Source organism: Chiloscyllium punctatum, chromosome 12 (assembly GCF_047496795.1).
Source record: "Chiloscyllium punctatum isolate Juve2018m chromosome 12, sChiPun1.3, whole genome shotgun sequence".
Classification (NCBI taxonomy): domain Eukaryota; kingdom Metazoa; phylum Chordata; class Chondrichthyes; order Orectolobiformes; family Hemiscylliidae; genus Chiloscyllium; species Chiloscyllium punctatum.
Window position 1 is genome coordinate 69,589,528 of NC_092750.1, and position 26,525 is coordinate 69,616,052.

Consider the following 26,525-nt stretch of genomic DNA (forward strand, 5'->3'; position numbering starts at 1 on the left):
AGCCCTATCTTCCTATGTGTCAGGTATGACTCCAACCAATGGAAGTTTGCTCTCAATTCCCATTGATTCTAGTTTTGCTGGGACTCCTTAATGCCACACGGAGTCAGATGTGGCCTTGATGTCAAGGGCTCTCAACTTACCTCTGAAATTCAGTGCTTTGGTTCAATATTTGAACGAAAGCTGTAATGATGTCATGAGCTGAGTGGTTGCAGCAGAACCTAAACTGGATGTCATAGAGATGTACAGCATGGAAACAGACCCTTCGTTCCAACTCGTCCATGCCAACCAGATATCCCAACCCAATCTACTTCCACCTGCCATCACCTGGCCCATATCCCTCCAAACCCCCCTATTCAAATACCCATCCAGATGCATTTTAAATGCCGCTATTGTACCAGCCTCCACCACTTCCTCTGGCATCTTATTCCATACACATACCACCCTCTGTATGAAAAGGTTGCCCCTTAGGTCTCTTTTATATCTTGCCCCTCTCACTCTAGACTTATGCCCTCTAGTTCTGGACTCGCCCACCCCAGGGAAAAGACTGTGTCTATTTATCCTGCGAGCAGGTTACTGCTGAGCAGGTGCTGCTTGATATTTCGGTTGGTGACACCTTCTCTCACTTTACTAATGATCAAGAGTAGACTGATGGGGCAGTATTTGGTTGGGTTGGATTAGTCCTGTTTTGCGTATGCAGGAAAACCAGGGCAATTATCCACATTATTGGTAAGATGCCAGTATTGTACTGGTATTATAACAGTTTGATAAGGCTGTTTCTGTTTCTTGGTAGCTTCATCATGCCTGGTGCTTAAGTATGCCTGGTGCTGATCCTGGCATTATCTTCTACACTCTCCATTGAACCAGGGTGGATCTTAAATGTTAATGGCTGAGTGGGGAATATATTGGGCCATGAGGTTGCAGATTATGCTGGTGTACAGTTCTGCTGCTGCTGATGGCCTACAGTACCTCATGGATGCCCAAGTTTGAGTTACTAGATCTATTCGAAGTATGCCCAATTTAGCATGGTGGTAAGGCCCCAAATCACGAAGCGGGGTATTCTCAATACTAAGGCAGGACTTTGTCTTCACAAGTTGATGGTGCTACCATGTATCTGCTGTCCTTGCACAGTTACATGGTAGTGGTCATAGCTTTCCAAGGAGCCTTTTTCATGAGGTACTGCCATACATCTTACAGTTGGCATGGATTACTGCCACTGACGTGTCAATGGATGGAGAGAGGATGTTGAAGGAGAGGATAGGATACCAGTCAAGTGGGATGCTTTGTCCTAGATGGTCCTGAGTTTCTGGAGTGACGCTGGAGCTGCATATGGATGCACTTTTCTTACCTATCAGATACCCTGATAACGGAAAACCCAGCTGACATGAGATAAAATTACAATAATTGATTAAATAAAGGGAGGCAATCTCATTTAACTAACATCTAAATGATCTATCCACTTCCCACACAAGCAGATAAGTTGCCTGCTCTTCGTCCTGCATTTTGAAATCTTAGTCCGTTACCACCTAATCTCACCCATTTTTGAGTGTGAAATTTCAGCTGGATTGTCCCATCTATTAAAATGAAGCCAAACAGAATACAATTGTATTAAAATTGACAGGTTAAATACATAACACAGGCCAGGACCCTCACAGTCCAACATGCTCCAAGAACACTAAATAAATAAGATGTCAAGATACCTAGCTAACTTGCCGAGGGGTTAAACAAGTTCCCAGATAAGAAAGGTGAAGAGAAATCTAAGTGAGTAACTAGCATTAAAAATGCTTTGCAACCAACAGCTCAATAAATATATGAATATTATCGAGACACTAGCGTAGTTTTAACATTCTAATCACAATATCCCCACTGGAGAAATATACAACAGGCACAGCATAAAATGAATAGTTGAACTGTACGAAACGTGGGCCACTCCCACACTATTCATAAATCAATAGCAGATGTGTGACTACAAATTAAGAGTACAAAGCAGCAGCAAAGCAAATCAAAAGTCAGAACTCTTCCAAAATTTCCATGAAAGGTCTAGGGTACTCGAGAAATGCAAATGTAATCTCTGTTCGAGGAGGGTGGAAGACAAAAAGCAGCCAAAAATACTGGCTCTATTTTGGCCATTTGGACTACCATCTTTCATTGGGAAAATAGTAAAATTTATTCTTAAAGAAATGGTGCAAATGCATTTCCAAAGGCATTCAAAATTGAGCCACATGAAGAGTTACTATGCAAGAATAGAGTTGATGGTTTTCAAGATGATCTATCAGCATCGGTCCAGTATCGTAGTTACATTTGTTGATGATCTTATAGAGGTTTACAAAATTGAGGGGCATGGATAGGGCAAATAGGCAAAGTCTTTTCCCTGGGGTTGGGGAGTCCAGAACTATAGGGCATAGGTTTAGGATGAGAGGGGAAATATATAAAAAGAGACCTAAGGGGCAACCTTTTCACACAGAGGGTGGTAAGGGTATAGAATGAGCTGCCAGAGTAAGTGGTGGAGGCTGGTACAATTAGAACATTTAAGAGGCATTTGGATGGGTATATGAATAGGAAGGGTTTGGAGGGATATGGGCCGGGTGCTGGCAGGTGGAACTAGATTGGGTTGGGATATCTGGTCGGCATGGACGGGTTGGACCGAAGGGTATGTTTCCATGCAGTACATCTCTATGACTCTATAAAGATGGACAGGAAAGCAAGCTGTCAGGATATAAGAAGTCTGCAAAGGGATACATATAATCTTAGCGAGTGGGCAGTTATTTGTTGGATGGACTATAATATGGAAAGATGAGCTTGTCCAGTTTGGCAAGGAGAACAGAAAAGTAGAATATTATTTGTGAAAAACTACAGAATGCTCAGTTCAAGTGTACTCTTGCTACAACTGATGAACTCACAACTAATGTTGGCTAGATAGTTTTCCTGTCCTTATGTAAGGAGGAATATACTTCTATGGAAAGCAGTTCAGAGGAAGTTCATGAGGTTGATTCCTGGATCAACCATATTTGGAAAGTCCGAGCCTATACTTACTTGAGTCTATAAGAATGAGGAGTGACCTTGGTGCAATGTATAAGATCTGGGCAAAAGTTTTGATGTTTCCTCTTGTGGGGGAATTTAGAACTAGGGAACAAAATTTAAAGGGGCTTCTTGTTTCAGATGAAATTGAGGAAGAATTTATTCTCTCAGAAGTTCATAGCCTTTGGAATTTTCTTCCATGGAGAACAATGGAGCCCGAATCAGTGAATAGGCTGACTGAGCTAAAGTAGGGACAAAGTCAGGTAATGTTCAGGTGGTGGAGGTGGGCATTCTTAATGATGATATGGATGACTGGCTGAAAGTTCATCTTAGGATCAAAAATGACATCTAAAATGTGAACTGTCTGATACAGCAGTAGTCAGTTGTCAGGTAGAGGAATGCAATATCAGATCATTTAGAGATACGTAATAAAATCAAGCAGAGCTTCACGAAGAAAACATGTCTGACAATTCTTTTTTTAGAGGTGGTAACAAATAGGATAGATAAAGGGGAACTAACAGATGTAATGAATTTCGATTTCCAAATGACATTTGATAAGGTACCAGATATAAGATGATATAAAGTAAAAGCTCATAGTTTTGTGGTGGTATATCAGCATGAGAGAAGACTGGCTCACTAATAGAAGAAAGGGAGTTGGGATAAAGGGCCATTCTCAAGATAGCAAAACATAACTAATGGGCTGCCACAGGAATCTGTGGTGGGGCCACAATTACTTACAACATATATTAATGACTTGGATGAGGGATGCACTATAGCCAAGATTATGAATGGCACAAAAATAATTAGGAAGACAAGGGTGGTGAGAATTAAAAAAAGAGAGTCTACAGAGGGACACAGACAGGTTAAGAGAAAGGGCAAACCCTGGCAGATGTAGTATGATGTAGGGAAATATGAGATTATACATCGCGGTAGGAAGAATAGAAAAACTGAATATTAGTCTGTAGTCTGCAGGAAGTTGCAGCAGACGCATTTTGTGGGTCCTAGCGTATGAATCACAAAAAGGTAGCATATAAATTTGGTGGTTGACAGTGAAGGCAAATGGAATACTGGCCTTTATTTCAAAAGGAATGAGGTACAAAGAAAGGGGATTGTCTTGCTAAAACTAAACAAAGCATTAGTCAGATCACACCTGGAATACGTTTATAGTTTTGGAAAGAAAGACTGGTATAGGAGGTGGGCATTGGAGAAGGTTCGCTAAGTTGATTCCAGGGATGGAGGGATTTTCTGATAAGAAGAGGTTGAGTAGGTTAGGCCTATACTCATTGGAATTTAGAAGAATGAGAGGCAACCTTATTAAGCATGCAAGATTCTTAGGTTGCTAGACTCCTAGGAGGATTAGGGTACATATAGACAATTTTCTTCCACTTGTAAGAAAGTCTAGGACCAGAGGACATAATCTTTGAGTACAGGGCAGAGATGAGAATGACATTTTTCTTTCTCAGGTGGTAGTCAATCTATAGAATTCTTTATCACTAACAGCTGTTGATGCTGGGACATTAATTATATTCAAGGCTGAGATAGACTGACTTTTGATCAGTAAGGGAATCAAGGGTTATGGCAATAAGACAAGAAAGTGGAGTTGAGGATTATCAGATCAGCAGTGATCTAGTTGAATGGTGCAGAAGACTTGATGGACTGAATAGTCTACTTCTATTCCTATTTCTTACGGTATCGAAAGGTTCAGCACTACCACTGTCAAGCTGCAACCATGTCTTTGACAGAAACCTGTGGAAGTCAATAAAGATCCTGGTCTGTAAGGTTATGATGTTGATGAACTTCCTGCACTGCAGTGAAATCTAGACTGTCTAGCACCGTCATATTAAGACCCTTGAAATCTTTCACCAGTGGTATCAACATCGGATCCTAGGGATCAAATGGGAGTACACACTGGACCAATATGGGTGTCCTGCATGAAACTGGGTACCAACATCAAAGCTCCACTCCTGAAGAACCAACTCCAGTGGATGGGCATTGGCATCCAGATGTCCAGAAACCTCTTCCCTCCTCCTCTTCTCCCTGCTCTCCATTGGTCCCACTTTTAGCATTAAAGCCGGATAAGTTTCTGCATAGTAGATTAATTAGTACAGTTAGATCACATGAGATTCAGGTTGAACTTGCAACTGGATACCAAATTGGCTTTACAGTAGGAGACAGAGTGTGGTGGTGGAGGTTGTTTTTTTGGACTGGTGACAGTGTGCTGCAAGGATTGGTGCTGGGTCAACTGCCTTTTGTCATTTATATAAATGATTTGGACACAAATATAGAAGGCACGGTTAGTAAGTTTGCGGATGACACCAGTGAAGAAGGTTACCTAAGATTACCAGCAGATCTTGATCAACTTGGTCAATGGTCTGAGGAGAGGCTGATGGAGGTTAATTTGGATAAATGTGAGGCATTGCATTTTCGTAAAAACAAACAAGGGTCGCTCTTATACAATTAACAGTAGGGTCCTATATAATGTTGTTGAACAGACCTGGGGAATCAGCTACATAATGCTTTGAAATTTACGTCACAGGTATGTAGGATGGTTAAGATGATGTTTAGCATGCTTGCCTTCATTGCTCAGAGCTTTAAGTATGGGAGTTAGGATGTTATGTTTAAGTTGTACAGAATGTTGTGAGCACTCTTCTAAAGTACTGTGTACAGTTCTGGTCACCTTGTTATAGGCAGAATATTATTAAACTGAAGAGGGTTCAGAAAAGATTTACCAGGATGTTGCCAGGAATTAAGGGTTTGAATTATAAAAATAGGATGGATAGGCAGGAGGCGGTTGAGGAGTGACCTTATAGAGATTTATAAAATCATCCATAGCATAGATAAGGTGAACAGCAAAGGTCTTTTCCCTAAGGTGGGGGAGTTCAAAACTAGGGGACATATTTTTAAGGTGAGGAGAAAGTTTAAAAAAAGGCAACTGACTCGTATGTAGGATGAACTGCCAAATACAGTTACAATGTTTAAAAGACATGTGCATAAGAACACAAATTGTAAAGCTTTGGAGAGGTTTGGGCCAAACACAGGCAAGTGAGACTAGTTTGGTTTCGGAACACAGTCAGCATGGACTAGTTGGACCAAAGGGTCTGCTTCCTTGCCGTGACTATGACTCCAAGTCATCGGTTTGGGAAGACAGTTTGATATAAGATGCAAAGACAATGGCTTCAATCTTTCCAATATTTAGTTGGAGGATATATCTGTCTGATGGAGGAGGATGGTGTGGCTGCAAAAAGATTGAGCAGGATGATGAGGGATACTTTTCCTTTGACAACCAAAACGAATGTCATTTATGAGCTTCATAAATGCTGCTTTAGTACCATGCTGGGGCAGAAACCTGATACATTCAAAAATGGAATTCCATGGAAGTTGGATATGGATTTAGAAGTGGAATAGAGGCTTGCTGTGGCAAAAGAGCCACTAGCAAATGGCAGATTTGAAGAAGGGAAAATAGTATCCAAGGAAAAAGGATTATGAATAATGTTGGTGGATCTGGGGCCAAGAAGGGGAGCTACATGGTCAGCAGTTTAGTGGGAATAAAATCGAGGGAGCAGGACACCTTACAAAGAGCCCAAGTACTCACGTATGTACCTATTGGTAACGAGCACTCTCCCCGGGCATTCAGCTCCTCCAGAATAATGGTCATTAGCGGGACTAGTTTCTGCTTGCTGTCCTCGTTTGAGATGAAACCGCTCTCCAGCTGGAAAAAGAAAGCTCTTTTCATAGATCAGATTATGTAATGTTAAATTATGCTGCTTCATCTAATCATAAACATGCTTCCCTATTCAACAGCCTCATTGATAGCAGAGAGCAGATTTCATTACACTGCTTTGGATTAGTGCTTCAATTGCCAAGGCTTCTGGCTGAAAGCTCAGTGCATTAACACATTCTGCCACTTGTTTCACATTGCTAATTCCAGTCAAAAGAAGCCGTAAACATTTTACATTCTTGAAATTTTCATGTGTGTCTAGGACTGCTTTGGAGATGACCAGGTTATGAGAGAAGTGAATAGAGAGATAACTCCTGGAGGCCGAATAGCCTTTTCTCTGTGCTGTTCTTACCTCCAGTGTAGTGAGGTATCCTGCCAGCTTTTTAACAATTGGCTCCAAAGAGCAAGTCTTTGCTTTTGCATCACAAACAAAGCCCAGATTGAAGAGTAATGCATTGCGGACATACTTCTTGTGTTCTATGCACACAGGGCAGCCAATTAGCTTCTTATCCATAGAAGTGCTTCATAACACAGGAAAAAAAAACTGATTAACAGAAATACAGACTTACAACAAAAAACATTCAGAATTTTCTTTATATGGTGCAGAGGATAAGGGAGACACAATCTTATACAGGATATATACATTTCCACCTTTGCTACAGGATATAATGAATTATACCATCTACCTTAAGTTTGAGGGCCTCTATCTATTTCATCACTGTTTATTTTGTTCTCCTTGTGGGTCACAAAAGATCCCTGGCCCTATTTGATCAGCAGAGCTTGTCCTTGCCAATATTTACCCTCAATCACCATCACTGAAAGACTATTTTAGTCATTTGCAAAGTTGTTTGTGGGAGCATGCTGTGAAAGAAAATTGGCTGCTGTGATTCCTACATTACAACAGTGACTACCTGAAAGCAATTTGTTGACTTTGGAGCAGTTCAGACAACTGGAGGCCACAAAAGGCACTATGTAAGTACATATCTTTTTTAAAAAATGTTAACAGCAGCCCCTAGTTCATTGGTAATGCTGAGAATTAAATTTAGATTGTTAAAATGCCAAGAAGCACCACAATGGATGAATACAGCAGCGTCTGCCATGCATCTCCAGGGCCAGAAGCGTTGGCTGCAAATACAAAGGTAAATTTTTCACTTCTGATTTATAGTAGACACCGTGCTCAGCCTATTCATACAGGCAAGCAAGGGCATCAACCACTGGTCGAGAAAGACTATCTCCAACATTCAGGGGAAAACTAGAGATACAAAAATGAATTTAGCATTTGTAATTTTAAAACAACTTGTGCCATCAGTAAAATCATCAGAATTTCACAGGAGAAAGTTTACTTGGAGCAGCACATTGCGATCTGAAAAGCACTGTTTGAAAAGTTGGAGGAAAAAGATTCAGTTGTGGAATTGGAACTATCATGTATTTGTAGGTCTATAAGAAAAAGACAAGAGAAAAAGCAATGGAATAGCTCTTTCAAAAGAAAAACCAATACAGTACAAGCACAATGGGGTTGAATGGCTACTGCCTTGCTATTTGGTTCTAACTTGCCATGATGCTGTTTATTTGTTATCACAAGTGCTGGAGAAAATATACACTTCAGGAGCTCCAGCTTATCACATAAACTCAGAAAATGTTGGATAAACTCAGCAGAACTGGAAGCATTTATGGAGATAGAAACAGAATTAATGTTTCGAGGCCTCTATGATTTCTGAAATCTTCACAGAAACCATATGAACTCATTGCAGGAATATGCAAATCGTAGCTGATTCCATCCTGGCCTCAACTAGACTTCCCAACCCACTCTCCAAACCTTTAAATCAATTACTCATTAAAAATCTATCTGTCCTTCTCCTCAAATTTATTCAATGCCCTGGCATTGAGTAGAGAATCCTGCACTTTGGGGTAGTGAATTCCACACATTCACTGAGAGTAGTAGTTTCTCCTCATCTGTTTCAAACTGGATTTTAAATGTTAATACTCCTTCTCTCTACAAAGATGCTGTCAGACCAGCTGAATTACCCCAATTTTTTATTTTGTGGTTTGTTTAAGACTTCCAGTATCCACAGCATGTGATTTTTTGAAGTTCCAGCTTACACAACCACTTGCGTGTGAATACATACTACAATATGAAAAGAGACATGCTTGCAAATGATTTGTGATTCCTGCAACTTACACAGTAATGAGTTTATTCTGTAACTCTGGCTTTGTTATGATGTATACCTGGACTGTATCAAATAGCTCCCTTGAAATGTACTCTTCAGGCACCTGTAACAGATGATTCAAATACCAATTTAAAATTCAGACAGTATAAATTCTTGTTGATATGTAAATGCTTAAACTCAACAAACATCTAATAAATAAGTCATGTCAAAGAGCTGCCAGCCTTCAAGGTGGATGTAAATTTTGAATAATGCAGTAGCTCTGTGCCAAGGTTCTCAGAATAAATCCATTGGCACTGATGATCCAACTGATATACTGGTACTGATATTGGAGTATGCAGAAAAGACTTCGATGCTGCATAAATTCTTATCCGATACTCTTAATTTATCACTTTAAAGTTTATCCCCAGAACTGGCACTCAATGCGTAACACCACTTCGCCCTAGAGTTAAGCTGCTTTTATTGGGCTGGATGTAGCCAACAGATCCTAATTGTCAGGTCTCACACAGCTGAAGACAAAAATGGAAGAAAGTCTGCCAGACTAATAAAGGTTGGGCATCAGGAATTACAAAACATGAGCTCGACATTACTATTCCAGTGACATTATCAGTGCATCACCTGTAGCGATTGCAGCTTTTATTACCTTGCTCTTTGTGGGAGCTTGCTATGCATATAGGGTGGCACGGTGGCTCAGTGGTTAGCATTGCTGTCTCACAGCACCAGGGACCCAGGTTCGATTACAGTCTCGGGTGACTGTGTGGAGTTTGCGCATTCTCTCAGTTAATGCGTGAGTTCCCTCCCACAGTCACAAAGATGTGCAGGTCAGGTGAATTGGCCATGCTAAATTGTCCATAGTGTTAGGTGCATTAGTCAGAGGGAAATGGGCCTGGGTTGATTACTCTTCGGAGGGTCGGTGTAGACTTGTTAGGCCGAAGGGCCTGTTTCCACGCTGTAGGGAATCTAATCTAACATAACAGCTGCCATATTTCCTACATTATAACAAAAGTAGCACACTCAAAATATTGTAAACTAAAATAGAGTGCCATGGGACAGATAGGTGCAAACAAAATTGAGGTCTGTCCTCTTCTAGATAACTTGGGCCAAATGATAGACACACCTTTTGCCAAATTCCAAAGCAGCAGAAATTGGGATCAAAGTTTCACATTATCAAATAAGCATTTAAACATTCATAATCAACTCCACACTATGAGAAAATAATTTAAAATTACACTAAGCATTAATGTTTCAATCTACGTTTTAGAAGTTTCAGGTTCAAACATTCCAATAGATAATACAATAAAGACTAGGCTGAATACAGAAAGTTCTGAGGGGAACTGGAAACACAAATAAAGAGAATATAAAAACAGACTGTTTTAAGACAGGTGGGAATTCCCTAGTGGTCAACGCTAGGACCTTGATTTTCAGATATATAATAATTAGATGGTTTTACAAAGCACAATTTCAAAATTAATGCATGAGGTAAAACTTGGAACTGAGAAAATGAACTGTGTAGGAGGATTGTGTACAACTTCAAAAGTAATTGACCATTTGGTGGAACATGTAGGCAACTTGCAGATAATTAATGCAGAGAAGTGTGAATTATTAATTTTATTAAAGAACACAGAATATAAAGAGTACAATTTTATAGGGAGTACAGGAGATGAGGGACCTTGGCACATTTGTGCAAAAATCATTAAATGTCAGAGTTGAAATAATTAAACAATCCTTAAACAAGTCAAGAGTGGCTGACAATCAGTCATTGAAAGGGGTAGAAAAGATTGACAAGAATAGTTCTTGGGATGACAAACTTAAGTGATGTTAATAGATTGAAATGTCAGAACTGCTTTCCTTGGAGAAAAATAACCAAGAGGAGATTTGATAAAGGTATCCAAAACGTTTCCTGTCCGGGAGCAGTTGGAGACACAGTGGAGATGACGTGGAGACCAGGAGGGTGCCAGGAAGGTAAGGACTTGGTATATATTTGGGCAGTGGCTAAACTAGAGATACTACACCCCGAACCCCTCTAACTAGAAGAAAATGACTTTGTATGGTAAAGTTTTATTTTTTCTTTTTCATATATTTAAGTGCATTGTTTGGCTTTAGTTAGTTGATACAAAACTAAGTTTACAGTGGCAGGGGTCCTCAGACCCATGGCATTTGCTTCTTGCTTGATGTGAGAGTTCAGGAATGTGGCTGACGATCCTGACTCTTACACTTGCAAGATGTGTGTTCAGCTGCAGCTCTTGTTTGACCACATGACGGCTCTGGAGCTGCGGATGGACTCACTGTTGAGCATCCGAGATGCTGAGGAGGTTGTGGATAGCACGTTTAGTGAACTGGTCACACCGTAGGTTAGAATTGCTGCGAGAGACAGTGAATGGGTGACCAAAAGGCAGAAAAAGAGTAGGAAGACAGTGCAGGTCTCCCCTGCGTTCATCTCCCTCCAAAACAGGTATACCGTTTTGGATACTGTGGGGAGATGGCTCACCAGGGGAGGGCAGCAGTTGACAAGATCATGGCATGGTGGCAAGCACTGTTGTTCAGAAGGGCAGGAAAAAGACTCATAGGACCACAGTCGTGGGGGTTTCTATTATAAGAGGAGTAGATAGGCGATTCTGTGGTTGAAAACGGGACTCTCAGATGGTAATTTGCCTCCCAGGTGCTTGGGTCAGGGATGTCACCGATTGGCTGCAAAGCATTCTAAAAGGGGAGGGTGAACAGCCAGTTGTCTTGGTGCATATCGGCACCATTGATATAAGTAAAAAACGAGATGAGGTCCTGAAAGCAGAATTCAGGGAGCTAGGAGAGAAGTTAAAAAGGACCTCAAAGGTAGTGATCTTGGGATTACTACCAGTGTCACGTGCTAGCCAACATAGAAATGAAAAAATAAGTAGGATGAACATGCGGCTTGAGGGATGGTGTAGGACATTGGGACCAGTTCTGGGGAAGGTGGGACTATTACAAAATGGACGGTCTACATCTGAACCAGACTGGAACCAATGTCCTTGGGGGAGTTTTTGCTACTGCTGTTGGGAAGGTTTTAAACTAGTGTGGCAGGGGGCTGGGAACTAGAAGGGAAGACAAGTAGACAGCGAGGTGGAAATTGAAGACTGTAAGAATCATGAAGATAGCATTAGTCAGGGAAAGAGTAGGCATAGAGCATATGTACGCAAAAGAACTGGTGGCCTGAAGTGCATCTATTTTAATGCAAGGAGTATAGTGGGTAAGGCAGATGAACTTAGGGCTTGGATTGGTGCCTGGGGGCATGACGTTATTGCAATCACAGAGACTTGGTTGAAGGAAGGGCATGATTGGCAACTAAATGTTCCAGGATATACTTACTTCAGACAGGAAGGGAGGTAAGTAAAAGGGGGGTGGTGTGGAGCTGCATTGCTGGTCAGCGGTGATATCATGGCTGTGCTAAAGGAAAACACTATGGAGAGCTTGAGTAGTGAGGCATTATGGGTGGAGCTGAGAAATAAGAAGGATGCAGTTACATTGTTGCAGCTGTATTACACTGTTGGAACTTGAGGTAGAAGAACAAATAGGTAAACAGATTATGGAAAGATGTAGAGGCAATAGGGTAGTGGTGATGGGAGATTTTAACTTTCCCAGCATTGACTGGGATAACTTAGCGTCAGAGCTCTGGAAGGGGTAGAATTTGTAAGATGCATCCAGGAGAGTTTTCTAGAGCAGTACGTCAATAGTCAGACGAGGGAAGGGACCATATTGGACCTGGTGTTGGGGAATGAGCCAGGCAGGTGGTAGAAGTTGCGGTAGGGGATTTATTTGGGAACAGTGACACTGTTGATTGTGATATACATAAATGATTTGGAAGAGGGCACTGTTGGTATGATCAACCAAGTTTGCAAATGATACAAAGATTGGTGGAATAGCAGAAACCATAAGGGACTGTCAAAGAATACAGGAGAATATAGATAGACTGAAGAGTTGGGTGGAGAAGTGGCAGAGTTCAATCCAGGCAAATGTGAGGTGATGCATTTTGGCAAGTCTAATTCTAGAGCAAATCATATAGTTAACTGAAGAGCCTTGGGAAAAGTTGAGGAGCAGAGAGATCTGGGAGTGCACATCCATTGTACCCTGAAGGTTGCTGCATAGGTGGATAGAGTGGTCAAGAAGGCATATGGTATGCTTGGCTTCATCGAACGTGGCATTGAGTATAAGAGCTGGCAGGTCATGTTAAAATTGTACTCGGCGTTGCTTCGGCCGCATTTAGAATACTGTGTACAGTTCTGGTCGCCACATTACCAAAAGGATCCACATAAAAAGAACAGCTGAGTCCTCTGGATAGCAATAAAGAAATTCTGCCTCAATCTAGGCACTAGTACCACGCAGAAAGTCTTAGGAAGAACACAGCGAGCCAGGCAGCATCAGGAGGTGGACAAGTAAGTCAACATAAGCCTGTAGAAGGGTTACACCCCAAACATTGACTTCTCCACCTCCTGGTGCTACCTGGTATGTTGTGTTTTTCCAGCCTCCTGCCTGTCTACCTTGGATTCCAGGCTCTGCGGTTTTTTAAAAAAAACTCTTAACTAGAACAATCCACAGCTGCTACAAGATAGACCTTAAATCTACTCTTTGCAGCTACAGTGCAAGTTGTGGAGAACGTGGCTGCTGCTTTCCCTGCAGTTGGGGACACACTGTGGTCACTATCACCGAATGCTGTGGCACTTCCGTCAGTGAGACAGGGCAGGTCCCCAGTCACATCAGGAGGCCACTCCACGAGTAGTCGTCGCCTGCCTGTTGCCAATCCTCGGTACCTGGAAGGTGATTTTCGGCCCGAGGGTCGGGTGAAACTCGCTGAAAAACACGCACTCGATTCGGCTACCCATGACCGACCACACGGAGCTCCTGCTCAACCGTTATCCCACCACCCGGGGCGGACCCCCCGATCTCCCCAGCCTGCCCACTGCGTCGTGACCTCATCACGCCAGCCGCCCCGGCGTCAGCACGTTTCCACACCGCGAAGACCTCATCACGCCAGCCGCCCCGGCGTCAGCACGTTTCCACACCGCGAAGACCTCATCACGCCAGCCGCCCCGGCGTCAGCACGTTTCCACACCGCGAAGACCTCATCACGCCAGCCGCCCCGGCGTCAGTACGTTTCCACACCGCGAAGATCTCATTACGTGATCGCGCCACGTCCGTGTCGTCATCACGATCAGCCCTTCCCGCAGTTTCACCAGGCTCTCCTCTGTACGTATAGAGCAGCTCCAGCAGTTGGGGACCGGGGTTGATGGCAGAACCCAGCAGTGATGAGTGGTTGTACCGGACCCTACGGAGAGTGGCGGGGACAGCGGCCCATCTTCTCAGCTTGGGTTTCCCTGTCGTCATCGCGCTGGTCTCGAAGCCGGGCAGCAGTGAGTATTCGGCAAATGGAGGAGCAGAGCTGAGCGCAACCGTTAACCAGGTCTGTGTCCCCCCCTCCTCACACCGTGAGGAAGGGAGGGGGTTGGGGTTGCAGGTCTGTGTGAGTGTCCCAACTTGAAGAAGGGGCCCCCCGGGTCTGTGTCCCCTCCCCCCATGAGGTCCAGGGGCCCCCGGGTCTGTGTCCCCTTCCCCCCATGAGGAACAGACGGGGCCCTGGGTCTGTGTCCCCTCCCCCCATGAGGAACAGGGAGGGGCCCAAGTCTGTGTCCCCTCCCTCCATGAGGAACGGGGAGGGGGGGGGGGCAGGTCTGTGTCCCGTCCCGTCCCGTCCCGTCCCCCCATGAGGAATGGGGCACCAGGTCATTGTGTGTGCATAACCTGCAAGGGGAAAGTGCCCTAAGTCTGTGTGTGGGATCCCCCACCTAGAGAAGGGGCTCCAGGTCTGTGTATGCTACCCCTCCCTGCCTGGGGAAGTGGGCTCCATGCTGTCGTGTCTGTTCTCCCCAGCACCCCAGTTATTCTTCAGTCCAAGATACAGACAGATGTGTCTGTGGCCAGCAGTGAAAAATCAGAATGGTGTGTTACTTCCCTGGTGCCAGGATCAATGATGTCTCAGCGAGGGTGCAGAATGTTCTCAAGGGGGAGAGGGGCCAACAGGAGGTCATTGTACACATTGGAACCAATGACATAGGAAGGGAAAAGGTTGAGATTCTGAAGGGAGGTTACAGAGCGTTAGGCAGGAAATTAAAAAGGAGGTCCTCAAAAGTAGTAATATCTGGATTACTCCCGTTGCTACCAGCTAGTGAGGGCAGGAACAGGAGGATAGAGCAGATGAATGCATGGCTGAGGAGCTGGTGTATGGGGGAAGGATTTCCATTTCTGGATCATTGGAATCTCTTTTGGGGTAAAAGTGACCCGTACAAGAATAATGGATTGCACCTAAATTGGAAATGGACTGATATACGAGCAGGGAGATTTGCTAGAGCTGCTCGGGAGGATTTAAACTAGTAAGGTGGGAGAGTGGGACCCAGGGAGATAGTGAGGAAAGAGATCAATCTGAGACTGGTACAGTCGAGAACAGAAACAAGTCAAATAGTCAGGGCAGGCAGGGATAAAGCAGAGAACAAGGTAGGACGGATAAATTAAACTGCATTTATTTCAATGCAGGGGCCTAACAGTGAAGGCAGATGAACTCAAGCATGGTTAGCAACATGGGACTGGGATATCATAGCAATTACAGAAATGTGGCTCAGGGATGGGCAAGACTGGCAGCTTAATGTTCCAGGATACAAATGTTACAGGAAGGATAGAAAGGGAGGCAAGACAGGAGGGGTGTGGCGTTTTTGATAAGGGATAGTTTTACCGCTGTACTGAGGGAGGATATTCCCGGAAATACATCCAGGGACGTTATTTGGGTGGAACTGAGAAATAAGAAAGGGGTGATCACCTTATTGGGATTGTATTATAGACCCCCTAATAGTCAGAGGGAAATTGAGAAACAAATTTGTAAGGAGATCTCAGCTATCTGTAAGAATAATAGGGTGGTTATGATAGGCGATGTTAACTTTTTAAACATAGATTGGGAGTGTAATAGTGTTAAGGGTTTAGATGGAGAGGAATTTGTTAAATGTGTACAAGAAAAATTTCTGATTCGGTGTGTGGATGTACAGGTGCAAACCTTGACCTACTCATGGGAAATAAGGCAGGGCGGGTGACTGAGGTGTCAGTGGGGGAGCACTTTGGGGCCAGCGACCATAATTCTATTAGTTTTAAAATGGTGATGGAAAAGGATAGACCAGAACTAAAATTCTAAAATAGACCAGATCGAGTTCTAAATTGGAGAAAGGCCACTTTTAACGGTATTAGGCAAGAAGTTTCAAAAGCTGATTGGGGGCAAATGTTTGCAGGTAAAGGGACGGCTGGAAAATGGGAAGCCTTCAGAAGTGAGATAACGAGAGTGCAGAGACAGTACATTCCTATTAGGGTGAAAGGAAAGGCTGGTAGGTATAGGGAATGCTGGATGACTAAAGAAATTGAGGGTTTGGTTAAGAAAAAGAAGGAAGCATATGTCAGGTATAGACAAAATAGATCAAGTAAATTCTTAGAGTATAAATGCAGTAGGAGTATACTTAAGAGGGAAATCAGGAGGGCAAAAAGGGGGCATGAGATAGCTTAGGCAAATAGAATTAAGGACAATCCAAAGAATTTTTACAAGTACATTAAGGATAAAAGGGTAATGAGGGAGAGAATAGGGCCCCTCAAACATCAGCAAGACGGCCTTTGTGTGAAGTCGCAGGAGATGGGGGAGGTACTAAACGAGTATTCTGCATCAGTATTTACTGTGGAAAAGGATATGGAAGGTATAGACTGTAGGGAAATAGATGGTGACATCTTGAAAAATGTCCCTATTACAGAGGAGAAAGTGTTGGATGTCTTGAAACGCATAAAGGTGAATAAATCCCCAGGACCTGATCAGGTGTACCTGAGAACTCTGGGAGGCTAGAGAAGTCATTGCTGGGCCTCTTGCTGAGATATTTGCATCATCAATAGTCACAGGTGAGGTGCCAGAAGACTGGAGGTTGGATAACGTGTCACTGTGTAAGGAGGGTGGTAAGAACAAGCCAGGGAACTATAGGCCAGTGAGCCTGATGTCGGTGGTGGGCAAGTTGTTGGAGGGAATCCTGAGGGACAAGATGTACATGTAGTTGGAAAGGCAAGGCCTGATTAGGGATAGTCAAAATGGCTTTGTGCGTGGGAATTCATGTCTCACAGACTTGATTGAGTTTTTTGAAGACGTAACAAAGAGGATTGATGAGGGCAGAGCGATAGATGTGATCTATATGGACTTCAGCAAGGCAGTTGGGGGAAGGGCAGGGAGATTATTTGAAATTCGAGAACTCAATGTTGAGTACTCTGGGCTGCCCAGGCAGAAGATGCAGTTTGGTTTGTTGTGGCAATGGAGATGATTAAGGATGATCATGCCGGAAAGGAATTGGGAAGGGGAATTAAAACGGGCGGTGACTGGAGGTCCAGTCGGCCCCTGCCGGCCTGGCTGAGCTGTTCGGTGACCAGTTCCCTAGGTTTACATTTGGTCTCCCCACTGTAGAGAAGACCACGTCGTTAGCACCTGATGCAGTAAACTAGGTTGGAAGAGAGGCAGGTGAACCTCTGTCTCACCTGGAAGAACTATTTGGGGCCCTGGATGGAGGTGAGGGAGGGTTGGTGCACCAGCAAGTTTTGCATCTTTTGCGGTTGCAGGGAAAGGTACCTGGGGGTTCAGGGGGATTAGTGGGGAGAGTGGCACAAACCAAGCACTGTCGAAGGGAACGGTCCTTGGGGAATGCAGAAAGGGGTGGGGAAAGCAAAGCTCTTCTTGGTGGTGGGGTATAGTTACAGTTGGCGGAATTGTTTAAAGACTATGCGTTGGATTTGGAGACTGGTGGTGTGGTAGATGAGGGCAAGGGAAACTCTGTCTTCATTATATTTGGAGGGGAATGGATTTAGAGCAGTGGAACAGGGAATGGCGGTGGTGCAGTGGAGGACTGTCTGGATGACAGCGGGGAAAAGCCTGTTGTTCGAATTACATGGACATCTGGGATGCTTGGCATGGACTGTCTTCTTGTCTGAGCAGGGACAGAGAAATTGGGAGAATAGGATGGAGTTCTTGCAGGATACTGGGTTGGAGTAGGTGAAATCCAGGTAGTTGTGAAAGTCTGTGGGTTTGTAGTAAATGTCCACTGGAGAATGTCTTTGGAGATAGAAATGGAGAGGTCAAGAAAGGGGAGGGAGGTGTCTGACATGGACCAAGTGAAATTGAGGGCAGGATGGAAGTTGTGGGTGAAGTCAGTGAATTGTTCCAATTCAGCCTGGGTGCAGGATGCTGCACTGATGCAGTCATCGATGTAATGGGGGAAGACTGGGTGCACAGTGCCTGTGTAGGTATTGAAGAGGGACTGTTTGACATAGCTGGTACCCACCTAAGTAAGTGCCCATGGCCATCCCCTGGATTTGGAGGAAATGAGAGGAATTAAAGGAAAAGTTATTAAGGGTGAGGACCAGATTGGCAAGGTGGAAGAGGGTAGTGGTGGAGGGGGAATGGATAGGTCTGTTGAGAGAAAGAAACTGAGGGCCTGGAGGCCACCCTTGTTAAGTATGGACGTCAATAAGGACTACACGTCCAAAGTGAAGGTAAATGCAGGGGGCCGGGGAACAGGAAGTTACTGAAGAGGTGGAGGGCATGGTTGGTTCATGGATATAGGTGGGAAGGGCCTGAACCAAGGGGGAGAGGATGGAGATGAAATAAGTTTAGTGGGACAGGAGTGAGCCGAGATGATGGGTCAGCTGGGGTAGTTGGACTTGCGGATCTTGGGGAGTAGGTAGATTTGGGCAGTACGGGGCTGTGTACTATGAGATTGGAGGCAGTGGAGGGGAGATAATTGGAGGCAATGAAGGCATGGCATGAGTGATTTTGGCCTAATGGATCACGGTGGGGTCGTGAGCAAGGGGGAGGTAGGATATGTTAGCTGTGAGGAGAAATTGAATTGTTTTCTCGATAATGTTGGAGGCTGAGGGGGTGACCTGATAGAAATATATAAAACTGAGAGGCATGGATTGGGTGGATGGTTAGTTTATTTTCCCCCCACAGTGGAAATGTCAAATACTAGAGGCCAAGTGTTTAATGCGAGAGGGGGAAATTTTCAAGATGTGCAAGAAATGTTTTTTTAAACTGTGTGGTAAGTGCCTGGAATGTGCTGCCAGGGAAGATGGTAAAAGCAAATGGAAAGTTTGAGGTACTTCAACGGTCACATAAACAGACAGAGTATGTAGAGACGTGGACCATGTGCCAGCAGATGGGATTAGTTTAAAATGGCATCATGGTTGGCACAGACATAGTGGGTCAAAGGGCCTGATCCTGTACTGTACTGTTCCACGTAGTCCACTCCACTTGTTTCCACATACGACAGCACATTAGTAGAAGCAGTCAATACTGGGTCAATCTCTCTGAAACATACTTCAAATATCTTCATGCATATTATCCCTTTTAGAAAGTGCCAGCACCTGCAAGATGAGTCTAGTAACCCAGTAAATTACTGTTATTCTACTTGTGGCCCATTGTTTTAAAGGAGGTGTTCATTGGAATGTACCTTAAGCAACATTTGATGCTTTGATTTTTTTTCCTGTTCTAGGTTTATTTTCTTGGCATCCATTCCTGATGGCTGTTGCTGTAAGTAATACATACTTGCAAGTTGTGTGTAGAGATCTTCATTAGAGACTGCTCTTTGGACTAAACACTTTCCTTTGGAGGATATACTTCTCACCAAGAAAAGTGTTTCAATATTCCACTTCCACCTATACTATCTTTCCCTGTTCCAATCCTCTCCCAAATATACCATCCTTCTTCATTCAGGAATAGATAGCAGACTTGATCATAAATGTCTGGTGTCTTCGTCACCCACTCTCTCTGGTGTAATTGAGAGAAACTCATTGGAGAAGAGGACATGAGGCAGTGACTTTGTATTAGTGACATTTGCAACTCAAAAACATCATTCCCACTCTTCACAATTTTAAAAGTTTTGTTCGTTTGATATGGGTGTAGCCAGCTGCACCACCTGCTTTACTCCTGATGAAGAGTTCGTGCCTGAAACATTGATTCTCCTGCACCTCAGATGCTGCCTGACCTGCTGTGCTTTTCCAGTGCCACACTTCTCGACTTTATTGCCTATCCCCTTGATCTGAATGGCTTGCTAGGACTGTTTCAGGTTACAGTTAAGTCAACCAAAATGCTGTTGGTCTAGAGTCACTGACAAGGTAAGAATGACAGATTTCCTGCCCTGAGGAACATTATTAAAGCTGGGTTTTAATGACAATGGTATCATGGTTGCTATTACATTAGCTTTTCATTCCTGACTTAATTGAATTCAAATTTCACCATCTGCCATGATGGGTTTCGAACTTACGATCCCAGAGCATTAGCCTGGGTTTCTGGATTACTACTGAAAATGTGTTGCTGGAAAAGCGCAGCAGGTCAGGCAGCATCCAAGGAACAGGAGAATCGACGTTTTGGGCATAAGCCCTTCCTGAAACGTCAATTCTCCTGTTCTTTGGATGCTGCTTGACCTGCTGCGCTTTTCCAGCAACACATTTTCAGCTCTGATCTCCAGCATCTGCAGTCCTCACTTTCTCCTTTCTGGATTACTAGTTCAGTAATAGTATCAATACATCCACTGCCCTCCCACTTTATCCTTTCCCTGTCCCGAAAGGTAGTTGAGATCCTGATTTTTAACTTTGTTGTAAAGAGCAGTTGCATCACGAGATCTTGCACCACCTCTACCTCTTGCTATCACACAGATGGAGGTTTTAAACAAGAATAGTTCTTGGTTTGGACATAAGTTAGCACAGGCACAATGGGCCAAATGGTATAAGACTGTGTGATTTGTCTTCCAGATTTCAGGCTGGGTGTGAGTTGAAGCTTATCTCGAGGAATATAGACTCCACTACTCCATACCTCCTAATGCTGTCACCAGTTTTAACATCCCGAGTATGGTACATGAGAGAGCAGGTGCCACTCGATTGTCCAACCAGATGTGGGGGATGGAGAAAGGGAGCTGAGTGTTGCCAAGTTTGTTTTGGATTGGGAGACCAAAGAAAGAAGGGAAAAAGGAACAATTTTAATTTTGGAGATATAGGCTTGAGCATATTCCAGTGCAGAGAGTGGGTCACTGCATTTTTTGTTTTATTTATTCACTCATGAGGTATAGGCATCGCTGGCAAGCTAGTATTTAGTGCTCTTCCTAGTTGACCTTGTGAAGATGGCCATGAGCTACCTTCTTGAACTGCTGCGTCCCATGTCCTGTAGATAGACCCTCAGCCCTTGGGGATGGAATTTGATAAGAATGTATTTTGCTCATAACTAAAGTAAATGAATAACTTCATAAATTCAACTGATTAACTTAAATTAATTGTTGCGATTAGTACACTTACAATTGTTCAGCAAGTGTTGTCCAACTGTGTTACCACATCTGACAGTGGATGTTTTGTTTTGGGTTTTGCAAGCAAAGAATTGTGGAGTACAATCTGTTTATTGTTTATTATGAACTACTAAGAGAACATTGTGTTTGGTTCAACAGCCAATCACTGAGACATAGTTATTGAGCTGTTTCTGACATTTATACAGGACATTGCTCAATTGTATGGAAGGCAGAGCATCTTTTTAGACTAACATCAGCAACTTGTGAATGGAAAATATTACTGTTGTAGCCATTTGTATAGTAGCAATATGAAATTGCTTTTTTAACCTATTCAAATGTTTGGGATATTTTACCATTCCAGGATAATTTGAGCAAGACCAGGCACTTTCAGTGAGTTTGTAATGATACATTGTGAACAATAATATGATCAGGATGGCTGTTTCCTAATGACAGCCTTATTGGATATGTTCTATTTCTGCACCAAGTTTGCAAAGTATGTTAATGGCCAGGGCTCTATTTACTAAATTGCTGATAATCTGACAAAATGGTTGCTTGATAATATGGAGCTTAAATATTGATAAGAGGAGAAACAATGTTTAATCTTTCATCATGCACTTATCAGTAATGACTTGCAAGAAATCAAATTTAGAAAGGGAGCACCAACTCATGCAGCAAGAGAAGATGGTGCAGATTGGTTGGACCATGGTTGTCCTTCAGATGAAGCAGAAACTGTAAACTGCCAATCTTTGGTTTCTTGTATTGTCGAGAGTGGGCTGCTGGAAAAGCACAGCAGGTCAGGCAGCATCCAAGGAGCAGGAGAATTGATCTTTCAGGTAAGAGCCCTTCATCAGGAATGAATGTTAACTGCTTCATCTTAAAAGTCCCATTGCTTTCTTATTGACAGTGTTTGGTTCATCAGTCAACTTGCCAAACAATCAGCATCCTCTTCTCCTATTGTATAAATCATTGTTTGCTTGAAGTTTCAAAATTTCTCCAATAAAAGAAATTCTAACTATTTTTAATGGCATTGCTATCACTAAACACTTCGTTATCAACACCCAAGATAGGGTCACCATTGGCTAGGAACATTAACTGGACTAGCCACATAAGCACTGTACCTAGAAGAAGGGAAAGTGAAAGCAACAGGGAGTATGGCGTTAAATGGAAAGACAAGCAGCAGGATAGCATGTGTCCACGCGGATTTAAAATTGAGGCAGACTGGGAATGCAGAAAAAAGCAAGGATAACTTAGGACATCATATGACTTCCAATATCTCTAATGATAAGAAAGTTAGCATTAAGGTGCTTTACCTGAATGCTAGTAGCATTCATAACAAAGCAGATGAACTAATGGCACAGATCATAGTGAATGATTATGATGTGGTAGGCATCACAGACTTGGTTACAGGGGGGTCAGGACTGGCAGTTAAACCTCCAAGGATTTTCAACTTATCGAAAAGACAGGGAGGTCGGCAGAGGGGGTGGGGTTGCCTTGTTAGTTAAGAACAATATTAAACCTATGGCACTGAGTGACAGTGTCAGATGATGTGGAGTCTGTGTGGGTGGAATTGAGGAACCACAAAGGCAAAAAAAACATAATTGGAGTTGTGTACAGACCTCCTAACAGTGGTCAGGAGCAGGGACGCAACATGTACCGGGAAATAGAGAAGGCATGTCAGAAAGGCAAGGTCATGGTGATCATGGGAGACTTCAATATGCAGGTGGACTGGGTAAATAATTTTGCCAGTGGATCCAAAGAAAGGGAATTCATGGAATGCTTACAGGATGGCTTTTTGGAACAGCTTGTCATGGAGCCCACAAGGGAGCAGGTTATTCTGGACCTAGTGCTTTGCAATGAACCAGACTTTATAAAAGATCTTAAAGTAAGGGAACCCTTAGGAAGCAGCGATCATAATATGGTAGAGTTCAGTCTGGAGTTTGAAAGAGAGAAGGCAAAATCGGATGTAATGGTGTTACAGTTAAATAAAGGTAATTATGAGGGCATGAGAGAGGAACTGACAAAAATAGACTGGAAGCAGAGGATTGCGGTGAAGACATAGAGCAAAAATGGCAGGAGTTTGTGGGTATAATTAAGGACACTGTACAGAGGTTCATCCCCAAGAAAAGAAAGATTATCCAGGGAGGGATTAGACAGCCATGGTTGACAAAGGAAGTCAGGAAATGTATTAGAGAAAAAGAGAGATCCTGTAAAGTGGCCAAGAGCAGTGGGAAATCAGAAGATTGGGAAGGCTACAAAAACAAACAGAGGATAACAAAGAGAGTAATAAGAAAGGAGAGGATCAAATATGAAGGTAGGCTAGCCAGTAATATTAGAAACGATAGTAAAAGTTTCTTTCAATACATAAGAAACAAACGACAGACAAAAGTAGACATTGGGCCACTTCAAACTGATGCTGGAAGCCTAGTGATGGGAGATAAGGAAATAGCAGGAGAACTTAACAAGTACTTTGTGTCAGTTTTCACAGTGGAAGACAGGAGTAATATCCCAACAATTAAAGGGAGTCAGGAGGCTGAGTTGAGTATGGTTGTCATTACAAAAGAGAGAGTGCTAAAAAGTCTTAAAATTGATAAATCTCCTGGCCCCGATGGGATACATCCTAGAGTTCTGAGAGAGGTGGCTGAGGAAATAGCGGAGGCATTGGTTGAGATCTTTCAAGAGTCACTGGAGTCACGGAAAGTCCCGGATGATTGGAAGATCGCGGTTGTAACCCCATTGTTCAAGAAAGGATCAAGACAAAAGATGGAAAATTATAGGCCAATTAGCCTAACCTCGGTTGTTGGTAAAATTCTAGAATCCATCATTATGGATGAGGTTTCTAAATTCTTAGAGCAGAGTCTGATTAGAACAAGTCAACATGGATTTACTAAGGGGAGGTCATGCCTGACAAACCTGTTGGTATTCTTTGAAGAGGTGACAAGTAGGTTAGACCAGGGAAACCCAGTGGATGTGGTCTATCTAGACTTCCAAAAGGCCTTTGATAAGGTGCCACACGGGAGGCTGCTGAGCAAGGTGAGGGCCCATGGTGTTCGAGGTGAGCTACTGGGATGGATTGAGGATTGGCGGTCTGACAGAAGGCAGAGAGTTGGGATAAGAGGTTCTTTTTCAGAATGGCAGCCGGTGATGAGCGGTGTCCCGCAGGGTTCAGTGTTGGGGCCACAGCTGTTCGCATTATATATTAATGATCTGGATGAAGGGACTGGGGGCATTCTAGCGAAGTTTGCCGATGATACGAAGATAGGTGGACAGGCATGAGAGAGGAACTGAGTACTGAGGAAGTAGGGAGGCTGCAGAAGGATCTAGACAGTTTGGGAGAGTGGTCCGGGAAATGGCTGATGGAATTCAACGTGAACAAATGCGAGGTCTTGCACTTTGGCAAAAAGAATAAAAGCACAGACTACTTTCTAAACGGTGAGAAAATTCGTAAAGCCAAAGTACAAAGGGATCTGGGAGTGCTAGTCGAGGATTCTCTAAAGGTCAACATGCAGGTTGAGTCTGTGATTAAGAAAGCAAATGCAATGTTGTCACTTATCTCAAGAGGGTTGGAATATAAAAACACCATTGTGCTACTGAGACTTTATAAAGCTCTGGTTAGGCCCCATTTGGAGTACTGTGTCCAGTTTTGGTCCCCACACCTCAGGAAGGACATACTGGCACTGGAACGTGTCCAGCGGAGATTCACACGGATGATCCCTGGAATGGTAGGTCTAACATATGAGGAACGGCTGAGGATCCTGGGATTATATTCATTGGATCTTAGAAGATTAAGGGGAGACTTAATAGAGACGTACAAGATAATACATGGCTTGGAAAGGGTGGACGCTAGGAAATTGTTTCCGTTAGGTGAGGAGACTAGGACCCGTGGACACAGCCTTAGAATTAGAGGGGGTAAATTCAGAACAGAAATGCGGAGACATTTCTTCAGCCAGAGTGTGGTGGGCCTGTGGAATTCATTGCCGCAGAGTGCAGTGGAGGCCGGGACGCTAAATGTCTTCAAGGCAGAGATTGATAGATTCTTGTTGTCTCGGGGAATTAAGGGCTACGGGGAGAATGCGGGTAAGTGGAGTTGAAGTGCCCTGCAGCCATGATTGAATGGCGGAGTGGACCCAATGGGCCAAATGGCCTTCCTTCCACTGCTATGTCTTATGGTCTTATGCATGAAAGGCTGGAATCCTGCAGCAAGTGTCTCTGCTCCTGACTTCCCCAAATCTATCTAGGAGCTTTAGTGCACAAGTAAGAAGTCAGTGAGAGTGTTCCCGCCTTTCTGGATGAGGGCAATATTCTCCAGGACAAAGCAACCCTCTTAATCAGCATCTAAAACACCACCTTAAAGATCCACTCCCTTCTTCACTGGCTCAGAGTGGCACCATCTACAAGGTGCACTGCAACTCCTTTGACAACACCAATGAAACCTGGGATCTCTACCACCTAGAAAGAACAAAGACAGCAGATGCATGGAACTACCACTAACTGCAAGATCCCGGTTTATCTGTCACCATCCTAACTTGAAACTAATTCATTGTTCTTTCTTTTTTGCTGAGTTATAATCCTGGAACTCCTTCCAAAACACCCTACTCCCAAAGGACAGCGGCTGAAGTTCACTTTCTCAAGTGTAGTGAGGGATGAGCAATAAACATTGGACTAGGAAACAATGCCCATCATCAATGGAAGGCAAATTTTAAAACAGAAAATGTTGGGAACACTCAGTTCACATAGGATTTGGAAAGAAAAGCAGAGGTAATACTTTTACCTCCAGTTAAATATCTTCAGCATTTATATTTTTGTTTCAATGCCCTTTTGCAGCCAGAAGGAGAAGTTGTCCGGTCAGCTGTATAGCATGAATAAAGTTAGGGGAACAGGTGTGAACAAGATATGCCAGGAGATAGGAATATGAGAGAGGTAGGAGAGAAACTGCTGAAAGATGCACTTTCAGGGCTAGCCATCTTTGAAAAGCTAATGCAGAATGTTTCTTGATGTAGTTTGTTACAGTGAGGTTTCAGAGGGCTTTGATTGGCATGTACATAACTGTCTATTTGAGGGAGAGGACTAAAATTACCAGTGACTTGAACTTTTTGATGTTAAGACTTCAGAAATAAGATGGGAGAAAATATGTTGATTTCAGTAAAGGCAGTTAGTATAAGGCTGAATGTTGGGGGGAGGAGAAGGTGAGGAACAAAAATAAAGGCGAAATCTTCCACTGTGACAGTTTGAATAGTTTCGCCTTTGTAGCACTAACATACTTTTTTTTTT

The 26,525-nt window shown here is 43.4% G+C and overlaps 2 protein-coding genes across 7 annotated transcripts in view; one reads left to right on the forward strand and one right to left on the reverse strand.

Moving 5' to 3' along the window:
• Nucleotides 1-13,882, reverse strand: part of nprl2 (NPR2 like, GATOR1 complex subunit) — a 36,868-nt gene extending 22,986 nt beyond the window's left edge. The window contains exons 1-4 of one of the 2 annotated variants that reach the window (XM_072582725.1): nt 13,680-13,781; nt 8,960-9,004; nt 7,086-7,254; nt 6,616-6,724 (exon numbers count right to left, since the gene is read on the reverse strand). In XM_072582725.1, the coding sequence (XP_072438826.1) occupies nt 6,616-6,724; nt 7,086-7,247 (271 nt within the window). In that variant the 5' untranslated portion in view covers nt 7,248-7,254; nt 8,960-9,004; nt 13,680-13,781. Of the gene's footprint in view, nt 1-6,615; nt 6,725-7,085; nt 7,255-8,912; nt 9,005-13,679 lie in introns of both variants that reach the window. The other variant, XM_072582723.1, reaches the window with a different exon arrangement.
• Nucleotides 13,837-26,525, forward strand: part of cyb561d2 (cytochrome b561 family, member D2) — a 116,477-nt gene continuing 103,788 nt past the window's right edge. Inside the window, exons 1-2 of one of the 5 annotated variants that reach the window (XM_072582730.1) lie at nt 13,837-14,279; nt 19,476-19,513. In XM_072582730.1, coding sequence (XP_072438831.1) covers nt 14,156-14,279; nt 19,476-19,513 — 162 coding nt within the window. In that variant the 5' untranslated portion in view covers nt 13,837-14,155. The other 4 variants (XM_072582726.1, XM_072582727.1, XM_072582728.1 and 1 more) reach the window with 4 other exon arrangements.